We start from the raw sequence: 25,228 nt of genomic DNA on the forward strand, positions 1-25,228 counted from the left end.
TCAGCAACAGTGAGGTTTTATTTATCAGATTTAAAATTGTCTTTTCCATCTGGGTAAATTCCTTGGTTTAGTGGCATGTTCGGGTATGAATTATTTTGCTTCAAGACAGACAATCTCCCTACCCAGACCCCTCTGCTCCCCTCCCCGAGACTCCCCCGCTTGCAATGTGGTGCTGCTTTCCAGCGCAAAGTGAGTTGTTCTCTGGAGGGGACTGAGTGTCCCCTGAAGCCCCCGAAGTTGTGGTGACATCAAGGCAGTGGCTGTGTACTGGCTCAGACACAAAGGGCCCCAGCTGCCACCTAGTCCTCCCCACCACAGAGGGCCAGCAGAGCCTTGCGGTAGTCGCCAGAGGTGTCCTTCTGCAAGAGGGAGAGCCATGTCAGAGAGCCAGCCCTGGGGAAGCCTGGTTCAAGGTGCTGGGCCCACAGGGAAGGCACAGCTCCATGTCCTGGACACCCTGCAGGTATCCCTGCAGCAGCAGAAGATGCCAGCACATCCTCTCTACAGCCAGACCAGCCAACTCTGGGGCTGCTGGGGGCCGTTCCCCCTGCCCAGGTGATGCTCAGCCCTTGTGCTGCTCATGGCTCAGGTCCCCTCAGGGCTCATGGCCAGGACTCAGCCAGACAAGGTGATGAGCCAGGAAGGGATGTCCCTCTCCCCTCACCTCAATCATGTGGTGCAGCGATTTGTCAAACAGGTCTATGAACTCGCCCCGGATGTTGAACAGATCAATCTCACTCCGAGAAATCATGATCCGGGTCAGGGTCCTCTCATCTGTGCCAGCACCCTGCAAGGGAGAGCTTGAACAAAAAGCCCTGCAGGGACTGGGGCTCACAGATGCTCCTGGCATCTCCAGCATAGTCCAAGCTGGGGATCAGGCCCACAGGAAGGCCACAAAAATGAACACCTCTCCTGTGAGCAAAGGCTGAGGGAAATGGGGTTCTTCAGCCTGAAGATGAGAATGCTCTGGAGAGATCTTACTGCAGTCTTTTAATACTTAAAAGGGGCTTTAGAAAGATGAGGACAAACCTTTTAGCAGGGAATGTAGTGATAGGAAAAGGGGTGATGGTTTTAAGTTAAAAGAGAAGATCCAGAGTAGTTACAAGGAATTTTTTACAGTGAGGGTGGTGAAACTGGCACAAGTTGTCCAGAAAGGTAGTGGATCTCCCCTCTATGGAAACATTATTGGCCAGGTTGGATGGGGCCTTAAATAGTCTTGAAGATGTCCCTGCTTAGTGCAGGGAATTGGACTAGATGAAGGCTTTAAAAGTCCCTTCCAACCCTAACTATTCTGTGATCTCTCCTTGGACATATGCTGGACTTGCTGCCAGCAAGACATCAACCTGTCACATCTCCTGATAACCCTAGATGTTGGTTTGAGCTCAGCCCTCCCTACTCCCTCAGGGACAGCCAGGGAACAAACGCCATCCCTTTCACAAGTTAAAGCACAGTCCCAAAGAAGCCCAGCACAGCCCTCTCCCACAGCCCAGCCCCAGGAGGGACTGTCCTCACCTTCATGGACTTGTAGAGCTTGTCAGCGAAGAAAGCTGGCTTGTTCTTCACACTCCGGACTGCAACACACAGAGGGACAGAAAGAAGGTTCATGGCACCCAGGGGACACATCACAGCAAGGAGGCACCACTGTCTCAGCCACAAGCCCTCCTTAGGACAAGGGTGCAGGCCTGGCCTTCTCTAGAGACCCTGTAAGTGCCCCTCTAAGTGTCTCCACGGCCCAACAGCAGCAGGAATCTGCTGCCACACCACCCTGGCAGTGAGTGCTAAAGGGGCTGCCTGCCCTGCGGGGAGCCCTGTCCAGAGGGAGCACTGACCGATGGCCACGAAGGCGTCCCTCACATCTCCCGACATCCGCTTCTTGATGGCGTGCTCCACGTCGTGGTTGGTCATCTTGATGAACTCCTGGAACACTGGGGATGGGAGAGAGGAAAGGGTCACTGCTGAGCTGTTCCACCCCAGCCCTCGAGCCTCAGCTGTGGACACTTCTGGACCACGTGGGACCAGAGCAGGCTTGGGTGACTTCAACAAGCCACCTCAAATGGCAGGCCTCATCCCCACCACAGCTGGGGAGACAGGGCTCAACCTCAGCCTTGAGGGGACCCCCATCTCCCCATCTCCTACCCAGCCCAAATCCAAGCATTGTGTTGCAGCTGATGGAGGAATGTGATCCTACCTCTGCGGAGGTGGGGGTAGCTGCGGGTGCAGAGGATGCTGAGGAATCGGGTCTCCAGGGAGTCGCTGGAGTCATTGCTGGAGACATCAGCAAGTTTCTGGGAGAGAACAAGAGTGAAGAGAGAGTCAAAGCAGAGAGGAACATAGGTGTGGAAAAGCTCTTCCTGGGACAACCAGTCCTGACTGGAAACCATTTTGTAAAGAGGTTATGAGCAGGAAAATAGCTGAGGATTTTTCCCCCTAAAAAAGGCATTTCCTCTGCACGGATGTGAAGCTGCACATTCACAGGTTATCTCTAAGAAAATATGTTTTCTAGTTTTTATGGAAAAAGCTTTGCAGTGCTCACAGATAAGACCTTTTTTGTCCTTTGTGGAGGATGTTTCAGGGGTGACCAACATCACCTGAAGAGGAAATTCAGGGCTGTCTGAAAGATACAGAAGCCACCCTGAATGAATGGCTGCCATTCCTCTCTGCACATCAGTGGGAGGCTGTGCTCATCTCCTCCATTAGGCTGTTGCAGGAGAAGTTCACTCCTTCCCCAGTTCCCACTTTTGGGGACCGAGGGAAGCCAGCCCTGTGTTCCACACTGCTTGGAACACAGGTCCCACATGCAGGCAGCGGGCAGGCTTGGTCCCCAAGGCTGGGCATGTGGCTTTCTCCCTCTCCTACCCCACACTGCAGGGAAGTGCCCTCATTGCAGATCCCATCTGGCCCCTTGTCCCCTATCCTGCTGCAAGGACACCAGAGTCCCAGGCCAGTGAGCACAGCCCATGTGGTCAGAAAGGCCTGGCTTGTGGGGCTGCAATTCCCAGCCCCAGCCCTGCACCCCAGGACTGCAGCATCCCTTCAAACGTGCAGAAGGGTGAGGAGCGAAAAGGCAGGCACTCACCAGGGTCTCAGCAACAACCTGGTGGAGAGAGAGAGACAGGAAGACAACAGGGTCAGAAGGTGCTGCTCAACCTTTATCGTTCCCTGACAAAGCAAGGGAAGTCTAGCAAAATCCCTTAAAACTACCTGTCCCCTGGTCCCCTGATTCCCCATGAGCAGGACCTGTGTCCTCCAGTTTGGCCTCTACACCAGTACCTTGGGAGGGTGGTCTTTGACCAAAGTGAGTCCCCCCAGCCCTGGCGTTTGGGTGCCAGCCTGTTGCTCCTCTTGGAGCATCCTTGCCTGGCTTTAGGCTGGCTCCCACCAGCCTGCCCACCTCTGCCAGTGGGACGAGGGAAGGGGCAGCTTTGCTGACAAAACACAGCGTGGTGCCAGGTCAGGTGCCACCTGGCTGGCTCGTCCCTGTGCATGTCATCCCTGTCTCTCTCTGTGCAGCAGGGTGAGGAGAGAAGCAGCACATGCAGCAGGGGTGCAGGCAGTGAAAGGGCAGTGATGCCTTAAGATTTTAGCTTTTATATTTTTCATATATTTGTAATCCTGCAGTGCTTTAGTGTATAACTCTATATAGTGTTAGCCACTGCTTTTCCATTTTAGTCAGACAAAACAATTCCTCTCTAGGCCTGGGAATCAAGGACATCTCACTATCTCAGGCACCAAGAAATGTAAACAAATGGAAGGTAGGGGGAGCAAACCTGGGATAAATACTTCATTACCTGAAGCTGTAATTGGAATATTAACTCCCAATATGCAAATGGACCAAACTTAAAAAAGTATGACAACCTGTGACCTGTCATCCATTTTTGGGTGTAGCCCCTGGGGGGCCTACCTGAAAGCCCTTCAATAAATGTAAATGCTTTTTGTTCCCTTAATTTTGTCTAGCCTCTGTTTTTAGGTAGTCCCAAAAAGGCAGGAGCAGAAGTGCAGGCAGAGAGGGTGGCAGGGTGCAGGCAGTGCATGGACAGAGGTGCAGGCAGAGAGGGTGGCAGGGTGCAGGCAGTGCCTGGGCAGAGGTGCAGGCAGAGAGGGTGGCAGGGTGCAGGCAGTGCATGGACAGGGACACAGGCAGCACAGCACCCACTCCCTCTGCTGGTGGCAGCCTTGCTCTGGTGCTCTCCCGTGCACTGCAACATCCAGTGCTGGCACAGGACAGCCAAGCAAGATCTCGGGTTTGACCCTGCACAGATCTTCCCAGCCCATCATAGAAAAGACCCGACCCTGAGGAGCAAGGGGTCAGGGGACACAGCCTGTGGGTCACAGATCTCCTGGGACCAGGAGCTCAGCCCCCACACCTCCCTGCACTGCTTCTGGCTGCTCAGCCTTCCCCCTGCACTTGTGTCTCACCACAGCCCAGGAGAGGTCTGGAGCACCCCAATGTGTCAGGGCTGCCCCCTGCACAACACACAGAGCTGAGTGGCTCCTGCAGACCTCCTTCAAAGCTGTGCTTGAAGCTCCAGAACCAAGTTTCAGCATCAGTGTGTGTTACTGAACCCCAGAGTGGCAGCTCTGCACAAGAAAGGCTGCAGCCTACTGGTGGGGAACTCCCTGGGGCCGCTCTCCCCGTGCACAGAGCAGCAGAGCCAAGGGCTTCAGGAATAAGGCATGGGACCTTTACTTCCAAAGGTGCCATTTCACCTGGCATCTCCTCCTGCAGTTTACAGAGACCCTGGCCCAGCAGCATTTGCTTCCCTGAGAATGTCAGTTCCAGACCAGGGCATGCAACATCTTCTCCTTTTTTATAATGCAAAGCCCATGAGAGCACTGCCAATATGGGTCTTACCTTGGCATCTTCCTGTGCCTGTGTGAGGTTCTCTGGTCCTTCGTCACGGTTGCCCTGTGGTTGGATACAAAAATCATGGGAGGTGGAGAGGGGAGGGGACATCTCCTGGGAGAGCCCCAAGTCCAGCAGCACTGCCCAGCCAGGCAGGGATGCTGTGTCTTCTCCAGCCACTGTCCTTCCAGACCCCCAGTACTGCCTGTGGCAGGGAGAGGAAACGACCCAGTGAGAGCTGCCCTTACCAGAGCCAGGGAGACGAGAATCCTCTTGAAATGCCCCGATGTGTCAGAGCTCAGGTCATCTTCCAGGCTCTTGTGGTAGGCTGTGGAGAAGGGATGGCTGAGCCCTGCAGCTCAGATTCCCACCCACCAGTGCCTGCTGTCCCCGTGATGCCCAAGGGAAGCGTGGCTGAAGCAGATGCTGAGTTCAAACCCAGGGAAGAGGGCATCACCCCAGCAGCTCTAATGCCCTGAGCATAAGCACAGCCTCTTGCTCCAGGTACTCTGGAGGAAATAGGATCATTGTGAAAGAGCTCTCAGGGAAGGAGACATTGATGGCAGAGCTGGGGCATGTCACTGTGAGGTGGAGAGAGGCGAGGACCAGCGCTCTGCTAGAGGGACTAACAGACCTTCACAGCACCAAGCCATGGACCCAGCCCAGAGACAAAACTTTGCCTGGGTTCTGGAAGGGCCTTGCACAGTGTGCTCTGTGCCCAGAACCTGGGTGCTCCCCCCGTCCCTCCTGTGCCCTACCTTCCTGATAGGCCTCGTTGATTGCCCTGATCTCCTGGTTGTTCCGCGTGGCCATGATCTCGATGAGGACACTCTCATCCGTGCCAGCCCCCTGGAAGAGAGAGCCATGGTGGGTGCTGCAGGTGCCAGCACCAGATGGGGACATGATGGCACTGCAGTGCCAGGCAAGGAGGGGTGCAGGTCAACAACGTGGCAAAAGTCTACATCCAGCAAATGGCCCCAAGGGCCGGTAGGAATCAACATGGAAGTGTCCAACTATGCTGCTAGTGGAGTCCCAGCTGGTGTGACTGGTGGATAGAAGTGCATGTCACTGGTTTGCCCCTACACTGGCTCTCCTGTGGCTACCAGCTGGCTGAGCATGCTGGGCTGCAGAGGCACGCAAGTCTTGAGTGCAAACCAGGTCTTTGTCCTGGTGCTTTCTGATCTTTTCTTCTCCAGAGGAGACAAGACCCTGGGGCATGTGAAGCTCTGGGCATTGACAGCCCCAGCCACCAGCAGTGTGACAATTACCTCCACAGCCTTCCTCAACTGCTTGGCATCGTACTGCGGCGGTGTCAGCATCAGCCCGAGGATCAGCTTGGCCAAGCTGCCAGACAGCTCGGATTTCAGGTCTGCCATCAGGTCCTGCAGGAACGTTTGAGGGTTCAGTCCCCACCTGCTTCTGCAGGGATGGACCAGTTGAGGCAACATGAGAGAAAAAGAAGGGGAGGAGAGCGTAGGGATTGGAGACATCTGTGAAAACCCTTGGGACAGTTTAAAGTCACATATTTGGGTCGCTCTGGGGAGATTCTGGCTCTGGAGCAGAGCTGAGGATGGGGTAAGCGAAGGGGAAAGGACACCCTCACTTGGGCTGGTGGGGCACCCAGAGTGGGTGGCTGCTGTGACAACTCTGTTTCTCTTAGGGGAGTCATGCCAGGGCATGGGGGTGTGCCCCAGCTGCCCACGGCTCCTCGGGCAGGATTCCTTTCAGTGAGGGGCTGATCTCCATGTAGAAGGAGGCAGGATGTGGCCAGGAGGAAGCAGGGTGGGATGGAGGCTGCAGTACCCTGCCATAATGAGCCTTGTAAGCCTTTAGGATCTGTTGCCTCTGGGCGTTGCTCCTCTTGGTCACCACCTCTATGATGGCCCCTTCATCCGTGCCTGCAATGACAGCAGAGCCACACTGTGTCACCGTGTCACCCCTGATTATGGGCACATCGCCACCCCCACAAACTGGGTAGGTGGGGAAGGGAGAACTCCCACAGCTCCATCTCTATTCCCCCTGGGGCTTCCATGCAGCCCTGTGTGGGCCAGGGTGGATTTTGTGCCCCAGGAGCTGTTGGGGAGCAGCAGGAAGGGCCCAAACTCAGGGTCCCCACTTACCCAGGCCCTTCATGGCCTTCCTCAGCACCTGCGCGTCCCCGTCGTCGTTGAAGTCTCCTGCAGGCTGCACGGTTCCTCGCAGCTGTGGGTGCAGAGAGGGGTTTGTGCTCACCCTCGAGATGAGAGCGAGGGAGGAAGGGATGAAGGGATGGAGAGGGAGGGATGGAGAGATGAAGAAGGGGGAAGGTGCCACCCAGCAAGCTGAGGCCAAAGCAGGTTCTGTGTTAGTGCAAGCACCTGTGGATCAGTGAGGATCTCCCCACCACTATCACCCCTTCCATTAAGGGGCAAACCATAGCCAGACGAGCAGAGAGCAGGAAGAGGACAGCAACAGAAAATCCCTGGAGTCTCGGTGCCCTGCCCAGTGTTACACCTGCCTGCCCATGCCTGGAACATCTCAGCCTGGGCTGGCCATGTCACTGAGAGACAGAAGAGGAGTCTCTGAAAGGGTGCCCACTCCTGCCCTGCAATTCTATCCTCCTGTGTCCTTATGCTCCAAACACATCTCCATCCTCACAGTGTTCATGTAGGGCTCAGGGTGTATTTTCTGCATATCCCAAAGCACCCTTTTGTGGGAGTTCCAGCTGCATGCAGGCTGCCAGTACCCATACTGCAGCCATGCCCTGGCCAGCTCTGGGCTACCCCAGGGGGCAGGAGTTCTTTGGTGGGCACTGGAGCCAGGGCTGCATGTGATGCATTGCAGAGACATGCAGGACCCACTGCCCCGAGGGAGGAAGGCCTCAGAGGGAGCAGGGGGTTAGTGGAGGCCACGGGGGGCAGCCAGCCCTGCCATGGTTACATCCTGCCAACCTTGTACCCCAAAACCAGAGAACGGCATTGAGAGAAGCTGGGGAGTGAGAGTCAGAGCAGAGGTGTGGGGCTGGCTGTGCCCCATGGCAGAGAGGAGCAGCCAGGGGTCCCAAGCTGGCAGGCAGCACAAAGGGGGTGCAGGGGGGCTGGGGGTGCTGACCTCTACTTTGACCGCACTAAGCTCCCACATCCGATAGGCCACCTGCGCCGCCTCGGGGAAGAACTCACCTGCAGCGCTGCAAGGGAGGGCAAGGACAGGGGACAGTGAGCCATGGGGGCCCTGCACCTGCCAGCAGCCACCCCTCACCCTGTCTTGCTCCTCCATGAGGGGTGTTTTGTATCCACTGGGCACAGGGGCAGGAACCAGGTGCTTGCTGTGGGGCTGGATGGGTGGGAATGGGAGGAAATGTGTGGTGAATCCCAACCTCCCCCACCAGAGCATCCTCCCTCCAGGGGTTTGGTTCTGCCCTGCAGGGCTCCCATGTACCGAGAAGGAACCATGACATTGTGGCTGGCCATGCAGAGGGGCCACAGGGCCCCTGTACCGAACCACAGTCACTGGGGTGGGGCTGGTCCAGGTGCTCCACCAGGCTGACCCAGATGTTGTACCCAGCACCAAAGGAACAAAGAGGGACAAAGGTGGGTGACAGGTGGTCTTACTCATCATCCCCTCCACACAGCTTCAGCAGAGCCTTCTTGTACTCCCCAGATGTGTCCTCCTGGAAAAGCAGACGGAGACAGAGAACCATGCAGGAGGGAGAGTCAAGGTAGTGCCATGGGATGGGCTCATGCAGAGGGGTCTCCCTGAACTCTGTCCTCAGAGATGGACCCCCAGCACAGCCCTCCCAGGGGCGCTGGCATCATGAGGGAGGCAGCACCAGCAGCTGCTTGGAGGGTGAGCAAGACCCCCAGCACTTACCTTTATCATGTTGTAGAGAGATTTCTCATACTTGGTCCTGAACACCTCCCGGATGTCCAGCATGTCGATCTCGCTGCGTGACACCATGATGCGGATCAGCGTGTTGTCTCTCGTGCCCAGACCCTGCAATGGACCAACTGCACATCAGGCCTGGGATGGCCAAACAACTCTGCTCAGCCCCTCTGTGGTAATCACTTATCCTCTGAACAGAGAGAGACATAGCTCTCTCAGGGTTTTGCTGGGAAACTGTGAGAAGCGGTGAGAAAGCTCAGAGAAAGCTCAGAGAAAGAATTAAAGCAGTTATTATCTCTCTTTCTACACAGGTTGTTTATAGATTCGATTTTCCAGAGTGTGTTATTCTTAGTTCACCAATAGTGTGAGAGGTTTCTGCTGTAGGACCAATAAAGTCTCAGCTTAGCCAGTTGGGTTATAAAAGACTCTCTAATTTCTATTTAACCCCTTCTGTTCACCTTCTAGAGTGAGTGACTAGAGTCTTTGTTCCCGTCCCTGACTCAATGGCAACAGCCCTCTCTGATTTTTACCCAGCCCTGGCTCTGAAGGAATAACTCCTTTGGAGGGATGGTCACATAAGTCCTGCCTTCATGGACCTGTGTCACCCTGCTCTCCAGCAGCACCCCGTGGCAAGGGGACCCCTCCTCTGGCCAGATCCCTGCAATGCTGGGGGGACCCTGTGGATAAGGGGAAATCTACTTACCTTCATGGCCTTGTAGAGCCTTTCAGCAAAATACTCTGCTTTGCTTCTGATGCATTTCACTGCAGAGAAATTGAGGTATGGTGAGGGATGCCAGTGCCCCCCATGCCCCCAACCTCTGAACACCCACACCCCATGGGAACCACATCCAGCATCCCCACCCATCCTGAAGGAGCCTCCCTGAGCCCCCTGATACCAGGTCCAGCCACAGCCCTGACCCTGCTGGCCCCAGTCCTGAGCCCTCCCAGTTGAGGAAGGGCAGAGGTGTGTTTTTGCAGAATCCCCATGTGGGGCTGGCTTACCCACGGCCAACATCAGTTTCTCAAAGTCACCAGAGAGCTCCCCCCGGATGCTCCTCTCAATGGGCTTCCCAGCAATCTTCAGATATTCATCAAAGACTGTGGGATGAGAGCAAGGAGATGCCTGGAGAAGCTGCTGAGGCACCTTCAGGCCCCCCCAGAGCTCACAGGTGATGCTCACCCAGGCGGAGATGCTGCCTGCTCCTCCGGCCAAGGATGTAGATGAACTGAGCCTCATCTGTGCCCCATTTTAGCTCACCAGCTTCCAGCAGGTCCTGGTGGGATGGGGAAGATGGCACAGACTGACTCAGGGTGCTCCCCTGGCACCCACCCAGCTTTTGCAGCCTAAATCCAGATGTCCCAGTGCCCCATCCCTGCCTGGATGCCACCTATCACAGTGACCCACCAAGCCTCACCTTGGCATCCTGCTCCACCAAGTCCTCGCTCACCACATCGTCCTCTTCCCTGGCTCCCTAGGGGAGAGAGGTGGGCTCAGCCCTGCAGGGCACAGGGACCCACCACCTACAGATGCTGGACAGATGGCCATACCTGAAGCAGAACAACGAGCATCTTCTTGAAGTGGCCTGATGTGTCTCCAACGATGTCAGCTTCCAGGTCCCTCTCATAGGCTGGTGGAAGAGGAAGGGAAGAGGTCAGGCCTGGAGACCTGGATCCCTTCAGCTCTGCCCTTTTTGTGGCCCAGAGGGACACAGGGCAGCCCCTGCCCTTCTCAGCCCTCACCATCTTTGTAGGCAGCCACCAGGTCATGGATCTCCTGGTTGGTGCGGGAGGCCAGGATCTCAATGAGGCACTTCTCATCTGTGCCGACGCCCTGCGGGCAGAGACACAGCCCCATGAGCCCTGGGCTGGCTGGGGTGCCCTCAGAGGGGCCCTGGGCAGCGTGCCCACCCCTGGGGGTGCCCATGCCTTACTGAAATGGCATCTTTGATCTCTTTGGCATCTCCATAAGCTGGGGGCCGCATCAGGCTCACGATCAGCCGCTCAAACTTCCCCGTCAGCTCGTACTTCAGGTCTGCAATGAGGTCCTGGTGGAGGGGGAGAAAGGGGCTGGAGGATCCTTTGCTCCACAGCATCTCCGAGTGGGTCCAGGGAGCGGTGGGCCCCTGCGTGGGCTGGGTGGTGGCAGCCACGGCCACTTTGCAGTGGGGCCATGGGCCAGGGAGTGTTCCTGACTTTACCTTCCCATAGAGGGACTTGTAGGCTTGGCAGATCTCCACCCGCTGCCTGTTGCTTCTGGATGTGATGAGGTCGAGGATGGCCTCTTTGTCACTGCCTGTGGGGAGAGCCAGGAGTCACCACAGCCACCCTGCTGTGCCCAGAGCTGCTCTGGAGGTGGGGCAGGGAGGACAAGCAGAGCCAAGCTGGCTCCAGGGGGGAAAGGAAACCAGGAGAGCTTTAGCACACTGCTAAAGCAGTCAGTCAGCTGAGAGGGGAAGTGATGCAGGACACCCAGCCATGCAAGGGTCAGCCAGGGAATAGGGGACACCAAGGAATAAGGGACACCAAGGGTAGTCCTGTCACAGCCTGGAGGAGCATCCATACCAAATCCCTTCATGGCATTGTACAAGGCCTCTGCATCCTGGTTGGCGTCAAAGCCCTGGAAATCCTTCACTGAGCCCCTGTAGACCTATGGAAAAGGAGGGGAGAAGGTACAAGAGGAAAGAGCAGCCCCAGTGGGAGGGGGGAAGGAGAAGTGAAGCTGAGCAGGATTGAGGTAAGATCCGTTATGGCTCAGGCTGCCCAAGGCAAAGCTCAGGCTCAGACATAAACAGCTGTTCTCCTCTGCAGTTGTTTCCTTTCCTGTTTGCTGTCCCTACAGAGGGAATTAATTTTCCACTGCCTGTTGCAAGCAAGGAACCACTCTGGGTGCTGAGGTTGCCCAGGCTCTGCATGGCCTCCAAGCAAGGAGACAAATTTACAGGCACAAATGGGCTGCTAAGTGGAAAACAGGGAGAAGCACCAGAGCTGCCAACAGTTTGTCCTGCTCCAGCATGCACTCCCATGGGGCCCAGGCTGATCCAAGGGGCTGGAGCAGAGACCCTGAGTATTGGGAAAGACTTTTCTGAAAGCCTGAGGAATCCTGGGGGTTGATATGATCCACTTCTATCTGCTCTTCTGCGACTTCCAGGCTGCCCAGAGACCTCACGAAAAAGGAGGGACCGAAATTCCCCTTCCCAGGTCAGCTTTGTTCAGGGGAATTCACCCCACGGGAGCCTGGAGCTGGATCCTGAATGAGATCAGCACCATGCTGGGTGGAAGCAGAGGTGAAACCATCCTGGCCCCGCATAAAGAACTGGGATACATCCCCACCAGAGGCACAGAGTTGGGAGAACTGAGCAGCAGCATTTCTTTAGCAGTTGTGCCAACAAGCAGGAGAGCTGGGAGCTGAGCTGGGGCTGTCAGCTCTGTCAGCACTCTGGGAATCTGAGCATCCTCCCCTGGCTCTGCTGGTACCACGTGCCAGCTGGGTATGTGCACCTCCCTGGGCTCATCTGCTCAGGATCTGCTGCACGGCTTCTTTAAGAGCCTCAGGAGCTGAAAAAGGCCCAGGCCTGTTGCCAGCATGGACATCTAAAGCCAGCATATCCTCAGAGATGGGCATCAATGTCCCTGAGCCAGGAAGTGCCTCCAGGAATGAGCCCAAGGAGATGGACTCAGGGCAGCTCCACACCTACCACTCTCCTGGGTCCCATCCAACATCATGGCACAACAGCTCTGCTGCACATCCCCCCCTTCAGAAACAAACCAGCCTCTCTCCTTCTGTTTTCCAGAGAGAAACTGGGCACATCCCACAGGCCCTCTAGGGAGGAGCTGCTGGCATTGGTGTCCCCTGTGGCAGGGACCAAGAGGAGATGCTGCCCTTCCAGGGAGCCAGGCGGGCACGGACAGATCGTATTGCAGGTGATTCATCAGGACAGCTGGATTTAGCCCCACTTCCCGGCAGCTCCCAGACCCTCCTGGCTTGGCACGAGCTGCTCCCACACACATGCCTTGCAGAGATGGAAATAAATTGCAAGGCAAAGGAGGTGCCTGGAGGCAGCAGGAGTGAACAAGGGTGGCTGGAGGGTATTGGAAGTCAAGATGTTGGCTTTGGTTAAATGGAGAGGAAGAGCAGGGCTGTGTTTTTGCCTGCTGAGCCATCAAAGCATGAGCTGCCTGCCTTGCTGGGGCAAGGGAAACTGAGGCAGGAGCTCAGTGCTCTGCATCACCCCACACTCCCTGCATTCTCTGTGGGAATGAGCCCCAGGGAAGTGCAGGAACATCAGTTAGGATGGAAACAGCATCCTACACCACATACTCTTCATGCCCCCATCCCACTTTCCATCCTGTTTCAGCTGCCAGGGGCCTCCTGCCTCCCCTCCTCCAGCCTCTGAGTCATCCTGGCCTGTCCGGGACCTCCCAGCTAAAAATAAGCCACACTGGGGCCAGGAGGGTGGGAGCAAAATTCCCAGCGTGGCTTCACTCTCTTCCACCCCATGGCTGCTTGGGGTCCTGGACTGCTGCAGGAAAATGCTCACCTGCACTGTGCCTCAGTTTCCCCATCATGAGCAACCACTGCCTTAGCTGGGCAGGAAGCTTTGGGTAGTAAAGTTGGAGGAAATAATTGCTTGATTTCTCCAGGGAATGGAAAGCAGAGCCTGGCCCCAGCAGTGGAGAAGGGAAGCCCTGGAGTGGGAAGTAATCCAGGCTGGGGAGAGGAAAAAGGCCCAAACAGGGCTGCATGCCTTGCAGCATGCTCAGGCGAGAGTCTTTTCTCCACAAAATGCCCAAATCCCCAGTGCAACATCTCTTCTCCTCCCCTTCCCACGGCCCTGCTTCTCTTCCTCATCCCACTGTGGTCCCAAAAGGATTTTTGTTCCTTGCTGTCCCTGCTCCCCAGCCCAGCACTTCTCCCATCTGCACCACATCCAGACAGCACTGGCTGGAGAGGCAGGAATGTAAACAGGCTCTGGGCAGCATGGTGTCCATGCACGTCACCACATCCCTGCTGCTGCTGGAGATACTGCCCCAGCTCTGGGTCTGCCCTGGACCCACCCCTGCCAAGGGGAGGTCACCCTTACCTTTCCTTGGGGTGCCATGGTTGGTTCCCAAGCTGGAAATCACTGGAGCTAGGGCGAGGAGGAGCTGTGGAAGGGAACAGAAAGGTCACTGTGAGCCAAGGCCCCTCTCTGCAGGTTGTGTTAGTGAAGGGAGGGTTTGCTCCCTCCTGGGGGTGTGCCCATGGGAGAGCACTGCCAGTGCTGCAGGATGGATCAGGGAGAGGGGCTTTGCTGGCCACCCTGTGGTTACTGAGCCTTTGCTGTCAGGCACTGAGGGGACCCCACAGGCCAGGGGCAGCGCAGAGCCTGCACAGCTTCCTGCCAGTACCAAGAGAAACCAGAGGGGAAAAAATGTGCTGAATATGTGGAAATGGGCTGAGCATCCTCTGCAGCGCTGGGCCTTCTCACTGCACCTCTCAATGTCCCTTCTGCTCCTCTGAAGCCCCAAGCTCTCAGGCCATCCCAGCTTCAGCAGCTGCTGGGGACTTTTCCTTGTCTCATGGTGCTGGGCAGCCCCCACAATATCCCCCGAGCTGTTATCTGAGTTTCTGTGCAGCAATCAAGGCCACCACCAGTCCCACACATCCTTGGAGACCAGAAAACACAGCTGGGTTTCCAGGGTAACTTGCAGGTTGTTTTCTAACACCAGCACCATTTATAACTGCAACCCACTGCGGTGCGGGCTCTCCCCACCCCCAACAGCGCCATTTGCTCCCAAGAAGCTGGTAGAGGGAGAAAAACAGCTGGAAAATGGAGCCCGGCCATGAATGAACCGCTGAGCGTCAGCTGAGGCCAGCCATGAGGCACGGCCCCGCCTGGCTCCTTCACCCTCCCTCTGAGACACGTAGCAGAAAAACTCCAAGCACAGCAGGGCCACGCTGGGGGATTTCTGACCCCAGAGGAGTTCGGTTTCATGCCATGGAGCGAGCAGGAGAAATCACATGAACTTCCCTGGCTTGGCTGCACATCCCTGCAGGAGCTCGCATGCAAAGGGAGACCGAGGCCTGCAACCATGTGCGCAGCGAGTCCCCTGCTTGGGTACAGGAAGCTTTTAAAAGCACCCACAGGCACCGCGGTTGGGGGGAGAGAGTTTTGCAGAAACGCAGAGCTGCTTTCACCTCCCTTTCCCTGCAGCTGGGGAGGCTGTGAGCCTCACCCCTTCCCGTGGCTGCAGCCCCCACATGCCCCACACGCAGTGGGGCCGCACTGCGGCCGGATGCTGGGTGGGTGCCAAGGGATCCCACCCCCGGCACAAGCAGCCTGTTCATGCCACTTTGGAGCCTGTATGGGAATCTGTACCCTCCTGGGCAGGGCAAAATCCAAGCATGGCACAGCCCCACGCATGTGGCAGCGGGGCTGAGAACACCCAACTCATCTCAGCAGTGGTGGAGAATCGCCGACCACACCCAGTCCCGACCTGTCCTTGTAGTGCCCCGTCCCTGTCCCCCGCTGCTCTGACACCTCCGCAGTCCCCGGAGAGCAGCCCCGGGAAAATCCCCGCACAAACACATCCCATCCACTGGGCAGCACTGGCCCAGCATGGGGGTACACCTGCCCCCAACCCAGCAACGGAGAAACGTGGGTTATGGGGATCCCGTGAGAAATCCTAATTGATGCGCACGGCCTAATTGATGGAAGCCTCTGTTCGGCCAGCAGTGCACCTCTCCAGGCTCCCCAAAGTCCCCCCACAGATGTGAGCTCAGGGCTGCACCCCCAGAGCCCGACTGCCTTGGGGGGCTCCCCCAGCACACAGGCACAACAGCCAGCGCCCCGCCACCCGCTGTCCTGAAGCACAGGGAGCTTCCCCAGGGTAAAAAGACACCGGACCATCCTCCTGATAGGGCTAGGGACTTCCCCAAAACGCCCTGCCCCACCCCACTGCCAGAAAGCCTCCCAGGCCTTCAGGAGCTCCGAGCCCCTGGGCTGTCGTGGGCTGCGTTTACCTGTGCAAAACTCGGTGGGTACCAAAGCAGGGGGGATCCTCAGCCTGGATCCCGCTGGAAGGAAGGATGGGTGTTCCCGCAGGCGCCGCAGCACCAAAGCACGGACTACATCCCGGCCGGGACACACCCAGCGGGGCCCGCAGCCCCCCAGCACCCACCGGCAGCGGAGGGAAAGATTTTTCACAAAAAGAAAAAAAAAAAACCAGGGATTCCCCCTGCAGCCACCCCTTAGAGGGAGCCTCCGCTTGCACAGCTCACCGCCAAGAGCAGCCAGGGCTTGCCACGACTTTCCTCCCCCCAGGCCATTGCGGACAGCAGTGCCCGGCCCCGTCGGGCTCCCCGCCCCGCACCCCCGTGCCCGCAGCCCGCGGTGCCCCGGCCCGCAGCGGGCACTGACCGCAGCGCGGAGCCTCTCGGTGCGCTCGGAGCCGCCGCCGCGCTCGGGCTGTTCCCGGGGCCGAGCGCTCGTCCTTGGCGAGCAGCTGTTTCCTCACGGCGAGACGTCACCACCCCCGAGTCCCCGCCTGCCATGGCCAGGGCCACATCCCACCCCGGAGCCGCGCCAGACCTCGGCCGGGTGCCCGCGGTGCGGCGGTGCCCGGTGTCACCCACCCAAAATCACCCTCGGTGCGGCGGTACCCGGTGTCACCCACCCAAAATCACCCGCGGTGCGGCGGTACCCAATGTCACCCACCCAAAATCACCCTTGGTGCGGCGGCACCCGGTGTCACCCAAAATCACCCTCGGTGCAGCGGTACCCGGTGTCACCCACCCAAAATCACCCTCGGTGCGGCGGTACCCAATGTCACCCACCCAAAATCACCCTTGGTGCGGCGGTACCCGGTGTCACCCACCCAAAATCACCCGCGGTGCGGCGGTGCCCGGTGTCACCCACCCAAAAATCAGCCTCGGTGCGGCGGTACCCGGTGTCACCCACCCAAAATCACCCTGCCCTGCCCGGCTGTGGAGAAGGGGGTCTCCTGGCACAAGAGCCCCACAGTGTGTGCAGGGGCACTCTGCCAGCAGCGGTGGCACAGTGCCACACGCACACTGCCAGGCAATACCGGTGCTTGCATTTCAGCTGCGGAAATGTCACCCCTGCTGTCCCCCAGCTGTGGTTTCCTGGGCAGCAGCAGGCGCAGGGTACCCCACTGCCTCCCGGTCCTGCCGCCAGCCACCTCCTCCTGCAGCAAATCACCCCAAATCACCCCTTCCCTGCTCATGGCTGGGAAATGTCCGTCCCTGACTCTCAGCAGGAGTCTGAGGAGGGAAGAACGGCCTGGCCTTGGTCCCCCAGGACCCGCTGAAGGAGGGAGCCTGACCACGGCTCTGCAATGAGCGCCCCCGGGGCAGGACCCGAGCTGGCAGGATGAGCTGGTTTCCCCCCCAGGCTTCTTTTCCCATGCTGCAGGCACGGATGAGATGCAGGCTGAATCTCTCCAGGATGCTCCTGGCAGGCTGTACCGTTGCTTGCACTGCCCTGAGGCCGTTTCCTTCCCTGCCTCACCCGGGTTTAACCCGGCTCCTTCTTTGTCACCACCCAGCCAACACAGAGACAGGGCGGGCTGGAGGAGCTGGCGGGGCATCGCAGGAGCCACGGGCGGTGGAGTCTGGCACCAGCCAGAGCAGAAAACCCCAAGGGACTCCTGGAGATGCTGAAGGCTGCTGGTGTGTAACCTTTCAAGCATCCCAGCCCTGGTGGTAGCCACTGGCTTGAGCATCTCTCTGGGGCTGCAAGGCAGCTGAGCTGCTCAGCCCTGCCTGTCCGGGACAGCGTGTGCCCCAGGGTGGGTGGCATGCAGCCATGGGGCTGTGCTCCCCTGGAGGAGCCCGGCAGGGTGAGACCCTCACGGCCTCCCAGCACTGGCTGCTCCTTCCTGCCCTGTTTTTCCCTCAGAGCAATGTTCCCTTGGGCTGGCACTGGTATCTGGAGACCTCGCTCATGTGAGATGGCGTGGGTGACAAGCACGGCTTTGTTCACCCTGTGCTGAGCGTGGGACAGCAGCCCTGCTCTCCCTGGCTGGTGTGCTGAGCCCCCCTGCCCCAGAGGTGCTCACAGTGCCCAGCAGCTCACAGGGTCTCAAGATATGGGGCTGCCTCATAGAGCCAGGACAAGGCAGCCTTGAGGTTGGAGCGTACATCTATGCTTTAGATGCTCTGGATCCTTCCTTGCTTTACTCCTGATGGCTCCTGCTCCCTTCCTCTGCTCCTTGCAAGCTGAAAGCCTGAGGATGGGCTGAGCCACAGCCTGAGAGTTTTTTGTCTCAAAATACTGTAAACAGACTCAGCCTGAGTGCTACCTACAATAAAATCAAAGTTAACTCTTCACACTAAAACACTTCTCCCAGCCTCTCCTCAGACCCCAGACCCCAGCATCTTCTCCCAGGATGCTGATGACCACCCAGGTCACCCCATCACTTCCTTCACGGCCTCTCCTGGCCAGGAGCAGCCGTGCAGAACAGCCATGCTGCTGCCCAAGGACACTCATGTGCCTTGGCCCCAAGGAGCCTCACCTGGGACCTCCATCCACACAGCCCTGTGCCCTCATTTAAACCCAGCCCTGGACTTACCCCTGCCCCTGCTTGCAGCCTTCTGCTCAGCCCCCGTGAGCTGCACCCCAGGGATGCCCAGATACCAGGGAAGTGCACCAAGCCTCAGGATTTTGCTTCGGGGAGCTTCAGCTGGACATGCTGCTGCAAACATCCCATGGAGCTGGGTCTGTGCTTGCCTGCCTTGCTGCTGCAGTCCATTTAGGGACCTGTTCACCTCTGTGTTCCTCAGGAGCAGCTGGGGTCAGTTATAGCTGTAGGTTCACACACCCCTAAACCCCAACCCAGCCTTGTTACTGCTCCTCTGCCTGAATTTCCTCCAAAACCAGCTCCACACACTGAAACGTGGCTCCTGGTGCAAGGAACAGGAACAGAGGGAAAGAGTTCCCCCTTCCACCTGCCCAAGGAGCTTGGAAAAGTGAATTAAACTCCCTCAATAATGTTTCTGAGCCTATTAGCATGGCAGGCTGTGTGTATGATTTGGAAGGCGTTGTGGGAAAAATATTTCTGCACAGATTTCCCATTGTGCAGCCCGGAGCGGTGGTCAGCGGGGGGAGGGCCAGGGTGCTCCCAAAAGGGATTTAAGGGGAGAGCGTGAGGGGGGCATGCCTGGTGCTCCTTGTCCTCAGCAGCTCACCGCTGGAGCGAAGGATGGCTGGGGTGAGTAATTTGTTAGCAGGAGAAGGGAAAATCGCCGGGGTGAGGTGTCCTGGGCGGGACTGGGGTCGTGCAGCGGGTGGGCGCTGCTGGGGGGGCGGCTCCTCACCCCCAGGGCATTTGTCCCGGGGAATTGGAGCTCCCTGTTCCACCAGGAACGCCTCATCCTGCGGCTCTGGGTGCCGGGCAGGGCTGTCCCTGTCCCCTCCAGCAGGGATCACATGTCCCCTGTGCTGCAGGGATGTGCTGCTGCACAGGGTTTCCAGCCATGTAAGTAGCAGATGATGGCATTTGGAGTGTGTGGCACGGCTTTTACTTTGCTGTGGGGTAACCTGGAGGTCCTGACAGCACATAGGATGTGAAGGCAGGTTCTCCAGTCCTGGAGCTCCTGGGAAAAGATGTGCAGGATGAGGGAAGGCACACAAATCCCAGGCACACTATACCAAGCCCCACTTCCCCCAAGCACAGATGTTACACAAACTGGGGTTTCTGCCAGGCTGACATCCCCAGTGGTACCCCCAGCAAGCCAAGGCAGTACTGCACAGGCTGATGGCCCCGGGGATCCAGACTGCCCCTGAGCTGTGCATTTGACCTACAGCTACAGGTTCTGTGGGAGCATCTCCAGCTGAGCAGGTGGGTCCTTCCTGGTGCACTTCAAGGCAATTTCCAGGAGCAGAGCATCTCCCATCCTTCATCCTCTGGCATGGGTTCTGTCAAATATTTTCAGTGTCAAATCTAGGATAATCCTGACTGTGTGTCCCTGCTGAGGAGGCTGCTGGAACGACAGGACTTGCTGAGCTGGCAGGGGGTCAAACACGTGTCCTTGTCCCCTCTCACAAATTGGACAGAGCCAAACAAACCCCATGCATAGCTCCACTTGTCACTGGGGATGAGAGAGCAGCAGAGCTGCTTGAGCCCCATCGTGCTCCAAATGGGCTGTTTCACTGCAGGGACGGAGGGCAGGAGCACTATGGATGGTGGGAGCCGCAAGCCGACCACCGAGGCTGGGTTTGTGTCACCCTGGGGTGGTCAGTGCCCGTGGGGCAGCAGTGTCCTCACTCCTGCTGCTTTCCTCTCCTGCAGGTGCCGTGCTGGGGCCGGCTGCGCTCTGTTCCCAAGCTGCTTTCCCGCAGGAAGCGAATCCCAGCCAGCTCAGGGGGCTCCAGCCTCCGCCGCTGCCTCTCCGCCGTGGATCTGGTCGCCTTGGGAGTGGGCAGCACGCTGGGGGCTGGTGTCTACGTCCTGGCAGGGGAGGTGGCCAAGACCAGCTCTGGCCCGAGCATCGTCCTTTCTTTCCTGATTGCAGCCGTGGTGTCTGCCCTGGCAGGGCTGTGCTACGCCGAGTTTGGGGCCCGCGTGCCCCTGGCTGGCTCTGCCTACCTCTACAGCTACGTGACACTGGGCGAGCTCTGGGCCTTCCTGGCTGGGTGGAACCTGCTGCTGTCCTACCTCATCGGTATAAGACCCTCTTGGTCCCTCCCACCACTGTGTTGGTGGCTTTGCTGGGTGTCCTTTGAGACCTCGCAGGACCACCAGGACACAGCCATCGCCTCTCCCCAGGCACTGCCAGCGTTGCCCGGGCCTGGAGCGCTACCTTTGACCAGCTCCTCAGCAAGAAGATGGGGAGGTTTTTGGGTGCTCACGCAGCCATGAGCTCTGTGGGGCTGACAGAGCACCCAGATGCCTTTGCTGCTGGCCTGGTGGTCCTGCTGGCAGGTAGGATGCCTCCCCCTGTGCCACCCTCCATCAGATAGGATGAGCTCCTCAGCCCACTGCGGGCTCTTCAGGATGGGGCTGACTCCTCTGATGGCTTTACCATTTCCCTGAACATAGAATGGGAATCTGGAGAAATCTGCAAGTTGTCCTGAATTTACCACTGCCCCCCTTTTCCACTCTCCCCAGTAATGTCTACCCAGTGTCATCCAAGGGGCTCATCCAGTTTTGAGTTTTTATTTTCCAGCGCTTCTTTCCTTTGGAGTGAAGGAGTCCACCATGGTCAACAAAGCCTTCACAGCTTTCAACGTGCTCGTCCTGCTCTTTGTCACAGTGAGTGGCTTCATCAAAGGCCACATGAGCAACTGGAAGCTCAGAGAGGACGACCTGCCACAGGCAGCTGCCCAGGAGGCTGGGTATGAGGGGCTTCACTCTCCCTGTGCTGCCTTCAGAGTGGGGGGGGGGAGTCAGCCCCTCAGTGCTTCATCCCAGGAAACAGCACGTTCTCCATTTCTCCCTGTTGGCAATGTGTCGAAGAGACAAAGCCCTAAGCCCTGCTGGGTTGATGCTGCGGGTTGAGGGGGTTGGATGGACTGTTCAGCTTGACCCCATCCTGGGACCCTATTGCACTGACCTCCCTGCACTGCCTGGCTCTTCTTCCTCCTCCCAGGAACCAGTCCATGGCCAACAACATGACCAGTGCCTTTGGGGTGGGAGGCTTCATGCCCTACGGTTTCACTGGCACCTTGGCTGGAGCCTCTACCTGTTTCTATGCCTTTGTTGGATTTGACTGCATTGCTACCACAGGTAAGGGAGGTGGGAATGCTGCTCCCTGCTGGCTGGGGGCCTGTGGCAGTGACTGTCCCCACAGTCCTGGGAACTGCTGTGAGGCTGGGAAATGGGCACATTCCCAGCTCTGTGCTGCAGCCACTCTCTCCTGCCCTATCTAAGAGCCCATGTGGAATGTCTGGGCTAATCCTGAAGCAGAGGCATTCTCTATCCCAATATCCCTGGGACAGAGAATGAATCTAGTGGTCCTTGCTAGGTCTCTGTGTCCTCTCTTGGGGGGATATAGGATCTGCTCTCCAGCCTGAGCTGGGCTCTTAGCATGCCATGCACTTTAAATGAGCCTCTGTTCCTACAGCTGAGCTTGTCCTCCCCAGGGGAAGAAGTGAGGGACCCACAGAGATCCATCCCCATGGGCATCATTCTCTCCCTCCTCATCTGCTTCCTGGCCTACTTCGGGGTGTCTGCTGCCCTCACCCTGATGATGCCCTACTACCTCCTAGACACCACGAGCCCACTGCCAGTGGCTTTTGAGTACATTGGCTGGAGCAGTGCAAAGTACGCCGTGGCTGCGGGGTCACTCTGTGCCCTGACCACCAGGTGAGGGGCGTCCTCTGATGGCACTCCTGTGGTTCAGAGCAGCTACTGGAGCTGTAACAAATCCAGGAGATATCCCCAACCCCTTTTTCCTGAATTCCTCCTTGCCTTTCCTGTTTGTCCAAAATCCCTTCCACACAAACCCTGGTGTTCCCACCCTGGCCCTTCCTGATCATGGAGAGCAGCCAAACCCATTGGTGTGCCACTGAAGGAAGTGGTGAAGTGGCACCACGTCCAAAGAGTGAGCTGAGGTGTTCTGGCATGCACAGGAGGCTGCAGACATCTCTTCCCTGACACTGTCCCTCATCTGATGGTGAGGAAGGTGATGATCTTGGTAGGTGGTCTCAAGAAGGTTATGGGCCACAGAGATGAATGGGAGCTCCCTTGGAGGGACAGAAGGCAGGATGGCACCTCCTGGATTCCTCCCCTCTTCTCACCCATCTCCTCCCCTCTCTCCTGCAGCCTCCTGGGCTCCATGTTCCCCATGCCACGGATCCTCTATGCAATGGCTCGAGACGGGCTCCTCTTCAAACCTCTGGCCAAAGTCAGCCGCCGTCAGTGCCCGGTGGTGGCAACTCTGGTGTCTGGGGCAGTGGCAGGTGGGTGAGTGCTTGGGTTACCCCTAACTGTGAGCAGGCCTTGGTGGGTGTTCTCTTTGCCTCTAGCTTGGCTGCAGCTGTTTGAGCCATGTCTCTTCACCCAGAGACAGATCTCCTCACGGTGGGTGAGACCAGCTGGCCTCGATGGTGCCCCAGACTCTGGTTCTGCACTGCCAGGCAGGAGGTGACAGGATGCTTTGTACTCGTGACCAAAGCATCACCAGTTCATGGAGGTTCTGTTGCAGTGGCTGTCAGGGGGATGTGGGGAGGTCAGGAGAGTATGACTGAGGTGGGCATGGCAGCACTGCCAGCTCTGCTTGGAGGCTGAAAGGGCTTCTCTTCCTCACAGCTCTCCTGGCCCTTCTCTTGGACCTGAAAGCCCTGGTTGACACCATGTCCATTGGCACGCTGCTGGCCTACTCCATGGTGGCTGGCTGTGTGCTGCTGCTCAGGTGAGATGCTGGGGACAGGGGACAGGGCTCACCCAGCTTCTGACGTGGGCCGTGCCTGGGACAAGGCAGCTGCAGGTTTATGTGCACTGACATCCAGTGTCTGCTCCCCAGGTATCGGCCCGAGCCCAGCCCTCGGGACACTCCTGTGGGGAAGGTCCCCACGGTGCAGCTCTGGTGGAACCACCTGGTCCAGCCACCCGCCCATCCCACCCCTCGCTCCTCTGCTGTGGTGGTCTGGGCTCTGGCAGCTGTAGGTGTGTCTGGAGTGATGGATGGGCTCTATAGGGAGCTGGCCTGGGGGGACCATGGGGGACATCCCTGCTGTAGCAAGGGCTGGCCTGGTGGAAATCACCCAGCCGCAGATGCAGGGGCTGCCCGGCTCCTTCCTGCCCTCACCCCACTGCCACACAGCTGGCTGCCCCAGCGAGGCCTCAGGAGACCTCCCACTCCCTCTGCTTCCCAGGCTGGAGAGAAAAGCTAAACCCACCATGAGAAGCCACCCAGCCGTGTCCCCCCCTGTCATTTGTGCCACCGTGGCAGCCTGGCAGGGGGATGTGCCCAGCCCAGGGAGCTGCCCTGACACTGTGGTCCCTCTGCAGCCGCCCTGGCCGGTGCCCTGAGCTGGGTGAGCACTGCTGGGCTGCCCTGCCTGCGGGCTGGGGGTGCCTGGTGCATCACAGCTCTGGCCCTGCCTCTCCTGGGGATCCTGGCAGCAGCTCTTCTCATCTGGAGGCAGCCTCAGAGCCAGGACAAAGCATCCTTCATGGTGAGCACCCAGCCCAGCCCTCGGATGTACCCGGGAAGAAGGACCTGGGGCACAGAGAGCAGGCAAGTGCTGCAGCCCTGTGGGGAAAGGGTGCCATTTGGGGCTGTCCTCTCAGCTTTAGGTCAGGCACATCTTTGCTGAATCCACATTAACAAGGTACTGCTGGAGGCAGCATGGAGCTCATGGGATTTTCCATAGGAACCATGAGGGTTCTTCCCCATGACCTGAGGGCTGAAGGGGCATCTTCCAGCTGAGCCCAGTGCCTGCTGAGGAACTAGAGCTGCTCTTCAGTGAAAAGATACCTGGCCTTAACACCTTGGCTTAGTTTTACGAGTGCTTTGCTGCCTCTCACCTCAAATCCTGCAGTACCTCCTGCCCCAGTGCAGGACCTGACAACCAAAACACCCTCCACAAGCATCCCTCTCCAGCACAGGCTGCAGCCCCAGCTTGGATCTCTGAGCCTCACAGCCAGGCTGGGCTTCCCCTTGCCTGTGGACAACTAGCCAAAGCAGCAAAGAGCTGAATTTAGCTGTGGAATTTACCCTTTGTGCTCCCTGCAGGTTCCCTGCCTGCCCTTCCTGCCTCTCCTCAGCATCTCCACCGGCGCTGTGCTGCTGGCCCGGCTCAGCGCGGCCGCCTGGCTGCGGTACCTGCTCTGGATGGCTGTGGGTAAGCACGGCCACTCACCCGGCCCCAGAGCTGGCACCAGCCCCTCTGGGTGCCGTTCTGGTGGTTTGAGAGCCCGTGGCACTAATGCAGCTCTGAGCAGTGGTGGGGAGGGAGGAGATGCTGACCTTGGATGTCCAGCGGTGGTGGGAGCACCGTGTCCTCTGATATGTGCCCAAAGGGGCCAGCACTTGGTGGCTGGGAGGGGAAGGAAGAGAAACAGTCCCTACACACCCTATTCTGCCCTTTCCCAGGTTTCCTCATTTACTTTGGCTATGGGATCTGGCACAGCACTGAGAGCCTCTGGTCTGAAGGGACAGGTCCCCGGGAGCTGCTGGGAAGCAGAGCCAGGGAGGTGCCCCTGGAGCCCCGTGGGGCTGCCCTGTGCCCATCTGCTCCAGGGCAATAAAAGGGGATGGCTAGTTCCTGAGTGCCTGGCTCCCTCCATCCTGTGCCCAGGGGGCAAGGAAGCCCCTTGGGCTGTGGGTCCTGTCCCACAGAGGGGGCCAGCCCTGCCAGAGCTGCAGGAGCTGATTCCCCAAGCCTGGTGAACCTTCCTGAGCAACCCAAATCCTCACAGCAAGCCCCTGCAGGCGGAGTTCTGTTTGGAGAGGATAAAGCACACAAGTGGTTCTGCTGCTGTTACTGGGCTGTGTTTTTGGGGTTTTTTCCCCTTTGAAACCTTTCCCTGCAGCCCCCCACAGACCCCCTTGCCTTTGCCCACCCTGCTCCTTCA

At 58.1% G+C, this 25,228-nt stretch overlaps 2 protein-coding genes across 4 annotated transcripts; one reads left to right on the top strand and one right to left on the bottom strand.

Annotated features, from left to right (window-relative positions):
* On the bottom strand, positions 1–16,242 carry ANXA6 (annexin A6). 3 transcript variants are annotated; one of them, XM_030283854.4, is made up of 26 exons: positions 16,105–16,242; positions 13,786–13,849; positions 11,267–11,351; positions 10,903–10,997; positions 10,636–10,749; positions 10,445–10,535; positions 10,253–10,332; positions 10,120–10,176; positions 9,885–9,978; positions 9,707–9,802; positions 9,408–9,466; positions 8,693–8,815; positions 8,434–8,492; positions 7,934–8,009; positions 6,964–7,045; positions 6,647–6,741; positions 6,112–6,225; positions 5,602–5,692; positions 5,092–5,171; positions 4,853–4,906; positions 3,077–3,094; positions 2,189–2,285; positions 1,830–1,925; positions 1,513–1,571; positions 665–787; positions 1–359 (listed from the first exon to the last, which is right to left on the bottom strand). In XM_030283854.4, exons 2-26 carry the CDS (start codon positions 13,801–13,803, stop codon positions 300–302), a joined length of 2,016 nt encoding a protein of 671 aa, XP_030139714.1. In that variant the 5' UTR covers positions 13,804–13,849; positions 16,105–16,242; the 3' UTR covers positions 1–299. The 3 variants fall into 3 exon arrangements, with proteins under 3 accessions (XP_030139714.1, XP_030139715.1, XP_012430568.1); XM_030283855.4 differs by lacking the exon at positions 16,105–16,242 and adding an exon at positions 15,708–15,775; XM_012575114.5 differs by lacking the exon at positions 3,077–3,094.
* Positions 14,777–25,171, top strand: LOC100221377 (cationic amino acid transporter 2-like). The gene is made up of 13 exons (XM_072935430.1): positions 14,777–14,802; positions 16,009–16,293; positions 19,864–20,369; positions 20,474–20,629; positions 20,874–21,042; positions 21,297–21,433; positions 21,790–22,012; positions 22,472–22,608; positions 22,958–23,060; positions 23,172–23,314; positions 23,660–23,826; positions 24,387–24,798; positions 24,924–25,171. The coding sequence occupies exons 1-13, from the start codon at positions 14,777–14,779 to the stop codon at positions 25,169–25,171; spliced, it is 2,712 nt and encodes a 903-aa protein (XP_072791531.1).
* The last annotated feature ends 57 nt before the right edge of the window (positions 25,172–25,228 follow it).

Source organism: Taeniopygia guttata, chromosome 13, assembly GCF_048771995.1.
Source record: "Taeniopygia guttata chromosome 13, bTaeGut7.mat, whole genome shotgun sequence".
Classification (NCBI taxonomy): Eukaryota; Metazoa; Chordata; class Aves; order Passeriformes; family Estrildidae; genus Taeniopygia; species Taeniopygia guttata.